This window comes from Meles meles, chromosome 6 (assembly GCF_922984935.1).
Source record: "Meles meles chromosome 6, mMelMel3.1 paternal haplotype, whole genome shotgun sequence".
Classification (NCBI taxonomy): domain Eukaryota; kingdom Metazoa; phylum Chordata; class Mammalia; order Carnivora; family Mustelidae; genus Meles; species Meles meles.
In genome coordinates, this window is record NC_060071.1 from 102,642,443 (window position 1) to 102,656,265 (window position 13,823).

Below are 13,823 nucleotides of genomic sequence, written 5' to 3' on the forward strand. Positions count from 1 at the left end.
TGAAAAAGCCCAGGATTACTAGATGATCACAAAGGGGGAGGGATGGGCAAGGTTGAGAGTAGACACACTCACATGAAATTTTACAATTTTTACTGAATAGGTATCCTGGTCTCTAAGTACAATGCGTCGCATGCCAGAGGTATCTGATGCAAATAACACAGTATCATTTTAATAATTAAATTTTTTCAGGACATTTAAGAGTAATTTCACATTGAAATTTGGAAGTTTAATTTAACTACTATGAAGTCTAACAAACAATACCTCTATCTGAATTAAGAGATAAGAACTTATATGTGTTAACTATATAATGAAAATTGAATGGTACATAAAATATATAATATTCAGGCCAAACCTAAGTTGTACTGGTTGGACATATTCCTTGCGAAACCTTTTAAGGTCTGCACTGACTGGCTGTTCGCCTTTCTCTATGGCCAATTTATCTGCTTCAGTAGGTTCTGGCTCTGGAATTTCAAATCTAAGAAGAAAAGAAGGAAAGTCAGAGAAATTTTTTGTTGTTCATTCATAAATGAAAAGGATTTCAAATACAATAGAAAAATTATTTTAATTAAGCAACCTTCCTTCCTACCATTTATGTGAAAAGTTACTGATAAACTTCCTTTAAAGTGTTACATACTGGGTGCCTGGGTGGCTCAATGGGTTAGGCGTCTGCCTTCAGCTTAGGTCATGATCACAGGCTCCTGGGATTGAGTCCTGCATTGGGCTCCCTCCTCAGCAGGGACTCTGCTTCTCTCTCTCTCTCTCTACCCCTCCCCCTGCTTGTGCTCTCATTCTCAAATAAATAAAATCTTCCTGGGTGGCTCAGTGGGTTAAGCCTCTGCCTCCGGCTCGGGTCGTGATCTCGGGGTCCTGGGATCGAGCCCCACATCAGACTCTCTGCTCGGCGGGGAGCCTGCTTCCCCCCCTCCCCTTCTCTGCCTGCCTCTCTGCCTACATGTGATGATCTCTGTCAAATAAATTAAAAAAAAAAATTTTTTTAAATAAAGTGACAAGTTAAAAAGTCTCTTTTAAGGAAATATTGTTTTATTGAACAAAAAAACATTAAAATACATACTTAAAATTGGGTCTTTTTGATTACCACTATAAACATTTCTAAAATCAGAAGAGACCTCTGTTATAAACAGAGATTTTAATAAGCACGTTGTTTGAAGAGAACAGTAATACTACTAATTTAATGTCAAATAAATTATGTTCAAAAACAAGTTGAGCACATGCTAGGTACCCACCACTTTGCAAGGAACAAAAGAGTTAACTTTTTATGAAATGTTAATGTAAATAAAATAAGTATTTTTCTTACCGTTCAATCAGTAAGCTTAGCAATTCCTGTGGTTTACAAAAAGACCGGTATGTAGTAAGAAAAGTACGAACAAAATTGGGATCTGAAAAGACAGAGTATAAAACAGTTTGTATGTTCAATTAAGTTTCATTAATCCAAAGTACCATATTTTGGAGGCCTTCCTTTTTCTTTTTTCTGGTACCTCCCACCATGGTCTTCCTGTACTCATGGTATTTCTTGATAAATGAGGATTGTTTTCTGATTCAAGATTCATAAAATTTTTGTGAATATCTAAGAATTAATGAAGTCAATATATTATATCTTAGGGATATTTAATTAGTTATTTACTCCTTTTGATTCTGTAGAACTCTTTTTATATTTCAGAGAAAATCCATTTTTTCCATTCCTCAAGCATTTTTGAACATCCCTGAAAAGCTTTACATTCTCAGCCCTCAGTAGGTAAGCATATGAGTTTCACATACCTGCATACATATGATATGTTAACCTTTCAATTAATTTCACTACAGTTCCTCCTTTAATAATGGGGATTCCACTTCTACTTTGCAGGTTGTCTTCAAAAACAATGTTTTCCTCAGAGTCTTTTACCACAAAACGATACACGTCAGGACTTGGTAATCTCAATGGTTGCTCATTTTCTTCTTTCAATAACACTGAATCTAGCATTCGATCTAGTGTACTGCGATAATGAAGAGAAATAAGTGCGGCCATCCAATTATTTTTCTCTTCAGCAGACTTAGCAGCAAATATTATGCTGTTTTCATCTTTGGACACCAACTCAAAAGCATGTTTGTACTCACAAGTATCTTCTTTATCACATATTTGTATTTTCCTCATGACAAATTTTTCTTTTAATCTGTACTCTGCACTACTATAACCTGGAAGTCGTGACTGACTATGATTGGGCTTACAGCTAATCATTAAGCCATCAAACAGAAAAATATGTCGTTCATGCTTAGCACCAATTCGTGTCAAGGGACCTTCCATAATGAATTCATTACAACATTGTCCAATATCTTTGCCTTCCCATCCGTCTATGTTTTTCTGAATTTCATTCATTTTTTTAATAGCCAGATGTTTGCTTCTTAACTGACGATTATAAAAAGGGCAAACAGGATCCCTAAAAAGAAAAAAAAAAAAAGTTAAGAGAAATTTAGCCTTTTCAATGGCTAAGCAACCAAAATTTCTTTAATTGTAAAACTACCTCAAATCAAGTGATAAAACCACTAAATAACCAAACACCAGATTTTGCACACAGCATTTACTTTCTTCTATTATCTTTGCCACAACTGATACATGCCTCAGCTACAGTACTGTGAAAGAGAAGTACTAGACAAACTCTGTATTTCATTTCAAATGTCATATGAACTAAAATTACCAAGAATCCTAAATTTCTTGCATAACATATAAATATTAGATTTATCTTTTAAAATTTTATTACATATATCTTAACAATAAGACAATGCCGATTTTCCACAACTTAAAGACCAAACGAAAAATGTAGGAGTATAACTTTCAAGAATGTAAGTATCACTACAAATAATACTTCTTTAGAAAATGAAGCATCAAAAAAAAAAAGAAAAGAAAATGAGGCATCAACTATAAATGAAATATGCAGGAGCATTCATATTTTCAACAGTGTGGAATTACCCAGGTCGGCGTCTAGGTGAATACTGCTTGTAAATTCGGTCCATACTACCTTGGAGATTCATAAGAGCAGTAATAGCTTGGTTCAAACATTCTCTGTCTTCCTGATCTTCACTACACGCTTTCAATTGCTAAGAAAAACAAACAAAAATTAAACCTGCATCGCTCAAGTCTCTCCCTTTCTTGTAGAGGAAACAGCAACAACTATTATAAACTCTAAATGAATTTTAAATATACTTAATAAAACCAGTTATAATTTAATTATGTATACCTGATCTCTCAAAACCATATGTAAATATAATACAGATATAAAGCACTATTACCACAGCAATCAGGAAAAAAAGCAACTGTGAAAACCATTTGGACATTTTCCAGATACACAGAATTAGTTAAAATATAAAAAACATGAACCTTACAAGTTGCTTTTGTTAATAACTACAAATGAGATAAACACACAAGTATTTCATATTCTCTAATATTAAGTTTTTAAATTTCAGAAATGCTTAAAAGCTTGTCTATCTTTGCTATACAATATAATCAACTATGCCAACTTTAGCACCCCAATCCATCATCAACTTTTCTGCAAACAGCATCTTTGAGATTCAACTGATACTTTTTTACAACATAAAATTCAACCATTGTAGTAAATATCAAGAAACCATAAAAGTTAATATTCTATCTCATTAACCCTTAGAAATAAGGCTTATAAATTATATTATTAGTTCTAACAACTCTGGCTCTAGATTTATCCAAAAATTTCTCTTCTCTCTCACTCTCAAAGTGGAAGAAAATTTACCTTAGGATAAATAATTCAGATTGGATGATGCTCCAGTGTTTCAATTTGACAGGAGAAGTAAAAGTGGAGTATTATATAGATATTATATACAGATTATATAGATACAAAATATATTTATGCAAGAATATGGAAAACTTATAATCTTTCTGACTATTTTTCCTTCTGAAAATTGTTAAAAATTTAAATCTATTTTATGATTTTAAATACCTTACTAGAAATTTTCTGATAAATTTTTCTTATATTCCAAGAACAGTCTGAAAAACCATTCAGCAATGATACCCTTTCCTCAGCATGGAATTGAATAAATACTGTTTAAAGAATTCTAGGTCCATTACCTTTTTTTCCTTTTAAGTTTATTTATTTTTTAGTAATCTGTACAGCCAACATGGAGCTCAATCTCACCATTCCAAGATCAAGAGTTGAATGTTCTTCTGACTGAGCCAGTCAGGCTCCCCTAAGTCCATTACTTTTCATGTATATGTCCTAGAAATTATTCTCTAGAGCACAGAGCCATCTGATATTTTTGAGATACATGTAGAAGTCTTGCTATAAGAAGATCAGCAATTTAATAATTTAAGTGACTATCATTAGAAGTAATGATAAACCACTACGTAAATTTACAGTGCACAACAATCTGATTGACATAGGTTGTGATTTATTGTCTCTTTTAATCTGCAACAGTTCCTCAGCATTTGTCTTTCATTGCTCCCCAAAATAAGTAACATACACACATACATACACCAGAATAGAAGGATAAATCCCAATATACCCAACACCCATATTAAATTTTTTCTTACTTCCCTAAACAGGGTTAGGTACTCATGCCTCAGCAATTCCACAGTACTATACTTCTTAGACAATTATTACATTTATTTGTTGCAATTATCTAATATTCATCTTCTTCACTATGCCATGAACTCCTTAAAGTCTGGCATAGGTTTTACTCATTTTTAGTATAGTACCTGCACGGTAGGTACCCAAAAGTAATTAGATTGAACGACTGTTACATAAATATTCATAATTTTGTTAAGTGTTTAGACAAGTAACAATAAACATTTATTGAGATTTTACTCTGTGCAGGTTCTTTTAAGCATTACCTTAATCTTAGTTACAACTCTGTAAGATAGGTACTATTATACATATTACAGATGAAGAAACCAAAGCACAGAAAGGTTAGGTAGTTCACCCAAGATGAACAGCACAGTCTATATTCAAACCCATGGACTCCATGGCCCATGTTTTTTGCCACACATTATACTGCCTCTCTGTAATGGCACCAGACACAACTATGCAAAATACTGGTCTAGGCCTAAATCTGGTGATCATGAGTCAAAGGGGACCCCTTCAACATTAAAACAAACTGGATAATTAAACTATTTAAGAAATGAACTTGGTGAGCTTAGAAAAGAAGTTAAAGACAATAAATGCCCTTTCAACAACACCTAAACTAAGCAATAAGGTGGAAGCAATCTTTCATTAGGTGCAGTATCTTATGAACTTGACTGAAAATACATTTCTTGCTTACTGATCATTATTCTACTTAGCTGTCTGTTAAATATATCCTGCCCAAGATTTTACACTTTGTGTAATTATTTCATAACTCTATGAGACTTCTTGAAACACTTAATAATGCTTCTGTTGAATTCCTATAAAATGCTGTATTTACTGTGAATGTCTAATGTCTATAGGTAAACTATAGTAAATTATAAATTTGTTTCTAATTCATTATACTAGGAGTGCAGTCTTAATGTGATATAATACATGTGATCAATTCTTTTTTTTGTAACAATAAAGTTCTCTCTACATTTTCATAAAAACAGTGTTTTAGTAAATTTGGTAGGAAATTCAAGTCATTATAACCTATCACTTGGGGCGCCTGGGGCTCGATCTCAGGACCACGGGATCATGACCCAAGCCAAAGGTAGACGCTTAACAACTGAGCCACCAGACACCTCAAGTTTTTTTTTTTTTTAATCTATTTATTTATTTGAGAGAAAGAGAGAGCGAGCAGGGGGAGGGACAGAGGGTGAAGGAGAGAGAGAATCCCAAGCAGACACCCCTCTGGATAATTTCTCTTGAGAGGAGGATTTCTATTCCTTCCATGATTAAATTTCCAAGGAATGACCAGAGAATTAAAGAGTATTACTTGAGGGGCACCTGGACGGCTTGATCAGTTAAGCAACAGACTCTTGATTTCAGCTCAGGTCATGATCTCAGGGTTCTGGCATCAAGCCGGGGGAGGGGAGGACCCTAACACTCAGTGGGGAGTCGGCTTCAGATTCTTTCCTTCTGCCTCTCCCACCACATACATTCTCTCTCAAATAATAAGTAAGTAAATCTTAAAAAAGAAAAAAATAATGTTAATTGGCCCTGAATACATCAATTCTGAACTAAGACCAGATATGTTCTTACCAACGGAAGGATTGAGGATATGCTGGAATATAAGAAGTATATTAAGTCGTTTACAAATCAGGAAATGAATTGTTTTTTTTCTTGTTCCTCTTACGTAAGGATTAAATATACCTCAAGAAAAAAATCTATAATTTATCTGAGGAAAAAAAACATAAAATGAAAGTACTTTGTGATCAACTTCAGAAAGATTAAATTTGAGGGGTGCCTAGATGGCACAGTAGGTGGAGCACCTGACTCTTGGTTTCAGCTCAGGTTATGATCTCACAGTAGTGAGATGGAGCCCCTAGTCGGGCTCTGTGCACTCAGTGCAGAATCTGCTTGGGTTTCTTTCTCCCTCTGCCTCTATCCTTCCATGCTCTCTCTTGTTCTCTCTCTAAAATAAGTAAGTCTTAGGGAACCTGGGTGGCTCGGTGGGTTAAAGCCTCTGCCTTCAGCTCAGGTCATGATCCCAGAGTCCTTGGATCGAGCCCCGCATCGGGCTCTCTGCTCAGCGCGAGACTGCTTCCCTTCCTCTCTCTTTGCCTACTTGTGATCTCTGTCAAATAAATAAATAAATAAATAAATAAAATCTTTTAAAAAAATTAAGTCTTCTTTTAAAAAGGATTGAATTTGAAAAGAAAAAGCGAGGGGCACCTGGGTGGCTCAGTGGGTTAAGGCCTCTGCCTTTGGCTCAGGTCACGATCCCAGGGTTCTGGGATCGAGCCCCACATCGGGCTCTCTGCTTTGCAGGGAGCCTGTTTCCTCCTCCTCTCTCTGCCTGCCTCTCTGCCTGCTTGTGATCTCTGTCTGTCAAATAAATAAATAAAATCTTTAAAAAAAAAAAAAAGAAAAAGCGAAATATATTATCCATAAGATGAACTTTAAAACTGCTATGAATAACAACCCAACAATGTACTATAAGATAATTTCAAGTAAACAATAGGTAATACGCTATAATTTCTCATTATGTAGTTATTTTCTATCTTGTTTATCATAAATTCTGGTTCTGGGGAATAAAACTTAAAATAATATTTAAGTGCTATGTCCATAAATAGATCTTGTTGGCATATGACTGAAACAAATACTTCAGATTGAAACAGGCTTGAAACTGCTCCAGGATCGTACTTTCTATTTCCTAAGGGATGTGACAGTCTTAAGTTACACTGGTGCAGGCTTCTTTCTTACAGTTTTAATCCAAAGTAAGCTTAACATGAAATAAAATTTCTTTTGGATGAGTACTTGAGCCAAAGAATATAACAAAAGGCAATCTACAAAAATGGAAGAAAATATTGCAACTAATACACATAATAAAGTATTAATATCCAGACTATATAAAGAATTCCTACAACACAACAACAAAAACACAAACAACCCCCCAAATAGCACAGGGCTTATTTTTCCCAGGAACTTACACAAATAATTAACAAGCATATGAAAAGATGCTCACCATCACTAATCATTAGAGAAATGCAAATCAAACCACAATGAAATACCACCTCACATCCAGCAGGACGGCTACTAACAAAACCCAAAGATATATAAAATATCAAGTGTTGATGAGGATGTAGAGAAACTGGAATGCTTGTGCATTGCTGGTAGAGATGTCAAATGGTATAGTGCTATGGAATAAAGTATGGTGTTTCCTCAAAAAATTAAAAAATAGAATTACCATCTGATACAGCAATTCCATTTCTACCCAACAGAACTGAAAGCAGGCTCTTGAGGAGATATTTGTATATCCACAGCAGCATAATTTAGAATACCCAGGAAGTAGAAGCACTCCAAATGTCAAGTCATACTGGCTGCATAACAATATATCTAACACTACTGAAGAGTGTACTTAAAATGGCTAAGAGATGAAGTTTCATGTTATGTGTATTTTACAATTACAAATTAATGTTTTAAAAAACCAACAGTATCACAGTAAGAACAAATTTAAGAGTAGAAAGTAGCTTCTCATCCTCCCATGTAATAATCTGTTTAGCTTGTGTCTAGAATTAGTTCTTACTCCAGTGTTTTTCAAACTGCATGTCATAATCCATTAGGGGACCATAATCCTTTTTAAAAGAAAGAAATGGAATAGAACAGAAACAGCAGATACTGGCAGGAAATGGTAAGTAGCATTTCATGAAAGTTTTTCTTTCATATATATATGTGTGTGTGTATATATATGTACACACACAGCATGAAGTTAAATGCCTTTCTTACTATGGATTATTTCCACTATATAACATAAGGACTGATTCCCAAGGACAATAAATGCTAACAAATGGACCACATTCTAGAATATTTAGACCTTTCTGATCTCACTAAATGAGTTTTATGCTTACCGAGAACCGGTAATGTAGGTTTCCAAATATGTTTATGCAAGTTGTGCTTATCATGTAATTATGTAATTTAATTACTCATTATATAAGTCAAAGAAGTAAGAGTATAAAAGGAGATATTTATAGGGGTACCTGGGTGGCTCAGTCGGTTAAGCAACCGACTGGATTTCAGCTCACGTCATGCATGATCTTAGGGTCATGAGACTGAGCTCCGTGTTCAACTCCGCCCTCAGAGTGGAGTCTACTTGAGATTCTCTCTCCTCCCTCTTCTGCCTCAAAGTCTGTTCCTGCTCTTTCTAAAATAAATAAAATAAAATCTCTTTTTTTTTAAAGAAGATATTTATATGAAAACTCAAGTCATTTTAAAGGCAAGCTCCATTAAAAAGGTATAAGGAAGATACTATGAAAGATTTGGAAGAATTATAAGAACCTAGGTTTCTGCACTCAAGCTGTTTTTACAAACTTCTCCAAATTCATGTACCATCTAAAAAGAAATGGAAAACAGAAATCACAGAAGATAATTTTTGTGATGTATGTAAGAAAGATTCATGTTCAAAGAAAAGATTTTACAAGTCAACATATTAGCACATAAATACATATAAGTCAACAGATAAGCACATAAATACATATAAATGTTGATCTATAGGGGTTTTGTGGTTATTTAAATAAAATGTGTATAATATTTTTAATGATTTTTTTAAGATTTATTTATTTGAGAGAGAGTACATGCGAGGTGGGGGACGGGCAGATGGAGAGTGAATGCTCAAGCAGACTCCACACAGTGCAGAGCCCAACATGGGGCTCGATCCCATGACCCTAAGATCATGACCTGAGGTAAAATCAAGAGTGGCTGCTTAACTGAGTGAACCACCCAGGCATCCTGCTTCTTTATTTTAATTAGCTGACCAACTCTATTAGTCCCAATTAAAATGGTTAAGAGAAGATGGAGTCTAGTGATTAACTGGTAGGAGAGTAGCTAAGGCCTCAAGATGAGTTAGGCCCTCATGGTTAATGCCCTGATCTCAGATGCAGACATAGCAGCTGTTAAGATCAACCTTGAAGATTTTAAAAGCCAATCATCCAGACAGGGTAAAAAACAAGCTTCAATTATAAAGTCAAACCAGAATTTTTAAATGCTGACAAATATTTGAAGGCAGTTTTAAGTCTAATGATAGGAGTTCCAATTAGACATGAACACTATCCAAAAAATTTTAGAAATCCAAACATACATCTGGAACAGCCAATTTATTATTCATATGAAGCCTGCAATCATTTTTATGAGTTCTTTATGGATTCATGAGTTCCCATAGAGATATTCAGAATCAAGTTGTTCATCTACTTGTGCTCAAAAGCTAGTAAGCTTCAGCATCACATATTATGGGTAATAAGACTATAAAAGAATTCTTGAGATAGTTATTCATTAGAAATCACCAAATGAGGGCATCTGGGTGGTAAAGTGGGTTAAGCCTCTGCCTTCGGCTCGGATCATGATCTCAGGGTCCTGGGATCAAGCCCAATGCTCAGCAGGGAGCCTGCTTCCCCCTCTCCCTCTGCCTGCCTCTCTGCCTACTTGTGATCTCTCTTTGTGTGTCAAATAAATAAATAAAATCTCAAAAAAAAAAAAAAAAGAAAAAGAAATCACCAAATGAATTCCTTGCCTAAGTGCCTACAGGATACAGAGTTATTTGGGCTTTAACATTATTACTAATGAGTTAGATGGAAAAAATCTGAATAGGTTGTCTAAACCAACAACTTGGTACTCTAAAGGAGAAGTACAAAATACACAGGCAGAAGGCTGTCTAGCTTCTAAAAAGCAATTTTTAAAGTTACAGAAGAAAATTTTACTGAGCAAGATATTTTGAAATTATGGGGCACCTGTATGGCTCAGTAGGTTAAGCATCCAACTCTTGATTTTGGCTAAGGTCATGATCTCGGGGTCGTGGGACTGAGCCCCACATTGCAGTCTATGCTCAGCATGGAGTCTGCTTATCCCTTTCCCTCGGCTCCTCCCCACCCTTGCGCTTGCTCTCTTTCTCTCAAGTAAATAAATAAAATTTAATAAATAAATACATAAATACATGTTCCAGTTTTAACATAATTTTTTGTTAGCTGTTGCTTTTGTTAGGGTCCTAGCTAAGAGAGGAAGAATACTACTGCATGGTTAAAAAAAAAAAAAGTCAACTTTAAAAGTGCTTTTCTTAATAAGTTAAAACAAGATGGAAATTTAGATCAATGTTATACATAGAAGTTACCAATTACTTCCGTAAGAGTTAAATCACTGTTACTGTGTGCCTCCAAAAAGTAATAAGAAAGTAGTCTATGTTAGTACTTTGAAATTCTGTATTATGAAATGACAGATAAAGACTTATTTTTCTCTATCTACCCTTGGAAATGATATGAAAACAAAAAATATAGGCTCTTCTCCATGGAAAAGAAGGTAGACATTTAAGAAACTTTATTTTTATGAAAAAGTATTAAAAATAGTAAGACCAGATCAAAGGCTAGTTCTTGGGGTACCTGGGTGACTCAGTCAGTTAACATCTGCCTTCTGCTCAGGTCATGACCCCAGGGTCCTCGGATTGAGCCCTCCACTGGGATCCCTGTTCCTCCGGGAGCCTGCTTCTCCCTCTGCCTCTGCCCTCCCCCTTGCTCATGCTTAGTTTCTCTCTCTCTCAAATAAATAAAATCTTAAAAAAAAAAAACCCTTGTCCTTAAGTCTCATAAATGCAAGTACTTTTGGCTCAGGAAGGCTTCACCTTACCTTTAATAATTCAAAATAGTGCCAACAATGATAAACAGGCACCAGCATAAGGCGTGGAAGGACATAACGAACTGCCTCTTTAAAACCATCAGCAATGGACTGCAAAGCAAAAAGATAAAACTGTATATCTCTGGTATCAAGAATATATAACAGCAATGCCTAACAGAAATGCCTTCTAAAAATACAAGATACAGACTTAACCAAAACTAAAACAGAAAGCGTGTTCTTCATGGAAATTAAGGTGCTATAAAATGAGGGTTTTTTTCCTCCTTTAAGTTATTAGACAGATACATACATTTCTTCATCTCTTAATACAGCAAAAATAACTTTCACAGCAGTCCTATACAACTTTTCTTCAAAAGCTTTTGCTTCCCCATACCCTGAAAAAATTTTGAAAGCTATGCACTCTCTTGTATATTTGAAATGTTTTAAGTTTAAGTAGTTATGAAGGATGTACTTTTTGGGATACTGTATATTGTAGATGTGACTCAAATATGTTTCACAAATGGTTAAATAAACTTCAGATTTAGCTTATTTATTTTATGAAAAATACTTGTCATGTAACTACACTGACAAAGCCAATCTTCACTGTCAAAATAAAGAGCTAGATCAGACAATTTCTGCACAAAGTCTAACTTCATTCTTAAAGTCAAACATAAATGCTGTTAATGTCACAGTTCGAAGTACAGGAAGCATCTGGAAGAATCTCTAACTGCTTCTAACACCATACCCCCAGTATGAGAACTTCACAAGCCTCCCCTCTCCTTTATTCTAATGTCCAATGAATGACAAGGTACTTTTTAAAATAATTAATATTAACTCTTGTAAATGATCTCACTTCTTAATTCCTAGATATGGCAAGATATGACATGACATTTTAGCTACTAAAAGTTTTTATTTTTAACACAATTACCCTATCTCCTGCTTTTAAAAATCCTTTTGCTTTGCACTCAATGAACTCTCCTTCAAGAGCAAAAGGTTTTTGTTCCCCCCTGGCTGGGACCCTGCAGGTTTTTATACCTTGGATTAATGCATAATGGGAAATTCAATATGGCAAGGCATAATGCGTAAGAGAAGTTGAAAAAGAGAATACAAAAACACAAACAAGGTAGCAGCCAGGCTAGAAACTGATTCCTTTATGACTGTCTGTGCCCTTATATCACCTGAAAAATCTTAGTGTACAGCTAGGGGTAGGTATACCCCAGTTCTGAAAACTAATTATCTGTAGAATAAATGATTTTCTAAAATCTATGAGGGATTTACAAGTTACTCATGTTGATTTTAAATGTCATCAGGTTGACTTATTTAAACGATTATTTCTCTTCATCAGATAAATAGAGACAACAGCAATATATGTGGAAAGAATCTCATATGTTACTTCTTAAAAGTATCCTCACAGGCAAACACTCCCATAATTCTCATAAATTGTTAACTGAATTATAATTTGTTCAACAGACCTATTATAATTATATGCTTAGTCAACTTATTTTCCTAAAGATTAATTTCTTTCATCATGTAATGAAAGACAGTGATGTGAATCACCCGATATATTTTTATATATTTTATATATAATGTTTTACCTGGAACCAAGATGAAACTTTAAAATTAAGTCTATAAGACCAGCTGTTTTGTTAATTGGCACGGAAATGGCTACTAAAGTGTATCCTAAAGTGCTAATGCAATGTGTATTTATAGTGAAGAACTATAAATAAAACAAGTTAATGAGTATTTTAATATACGCCAAATGTGCTTAGTGTACTCCCACTTGATTTTCACAAAAAGTGTAACAGATATACATTATCATCATGTCAAAATTAGCAAACTAAATCTCAGAGGTTAAGTGACTTGCTCAGGATACCACAATTATTGATTGGCCCAAAGGCAGAAGTTCTGACTCCTAAGCTAATATTTTTAAAGTGCACTACAAATTTCTAAAGAAGTTTTTTATGTTTTCTTAATGAAGCATTACCTTCTTCACCTTACCCTGAATAGATCTTTGTAAAGTTAATACAGTACAAGTGAGTTTGGCATGAAAAGGGTTTTATTTAAGTCTTTAAATTTCACTGTATATCTGGAGCCACAGTTAAATAATAGAGCCCCAAAACATTCAAATCCCACAGTAAGAATTCCTAATAAAATAGGAATGAAACAAATGTTGTGAGTACTTTTAATGATTATGCAAAGATCTTACAGGTATACTGTCCCATTTAACTAACACTTACTTTACGGTTTATATGAATATATAGGATTTAGCTTAAGAAAGTTATTTCTTCATTGAAGTAAGTTTTGAAAATTAGGTTAATTTTATTCCAAGTTGACAAGTTATTGAATACAGTAGAAGACAATTATGGGAATTTAGTAAAGAAGGCAGGGAGAAGATTGTAAGTTCAGTTTTGAACACGTTATATTTGAAATACTTGTGGGATATCCAAGTGAATTAGTTCAAAGGGAACCTGGTTATATGAAAGTGTATACACACACACACAGTGCTCATAAGAGTGTTACGGCTTAAAAATACAAATAGGAAGTCACCAGCATACAGGCAGCAGCTAAAGCAGAATGTACAGATAAAGTCACTCGAGAGTACAG

General features: G+C 34.5%; 1 protein-coding gene across 3 annotated transcripts in view; it reads right to left on the reverse strand.

Annotated features, from left to right (window-relative positions):
- The window catches only part of SOS2 (SOS Ras/Rho guanine nucleotide exchange factor 2), a 76,190-nt gene that overhangs the window by 27,880 nt on the left and 34,487 nt on the right, over positions 1-13,823 (reverse strand). For 2 of the 3 annotated variants that reach the window (XM_046009044.1, XM_046009046.1), the window contains 5 exons: positions 11,235-11,333; positions 2,963-3,090; positions 1,777-2,432; positions 1,316-1,397; positions 353-475 (listed from right to left, as the gene is read on the reverse strand). In XM_046009044.1, the coding sequence (XP_045865000.1) occupies positions 353-475; positions 1,316-1,397; positions 1,777-2,432; positions 2,963-3,090; positions 11,235-11,333 (1,088 nt within the window). The remainder of the gene's footprint in view (positions 1-352; positions 476-1,315; positions 1,398-1,776; positions 2,433-2,962; positions 3,091-11,234; positions 11,334-13,823) is intronic. The other variant, XM_046009045.1, reaches the window with a different exon arrangement.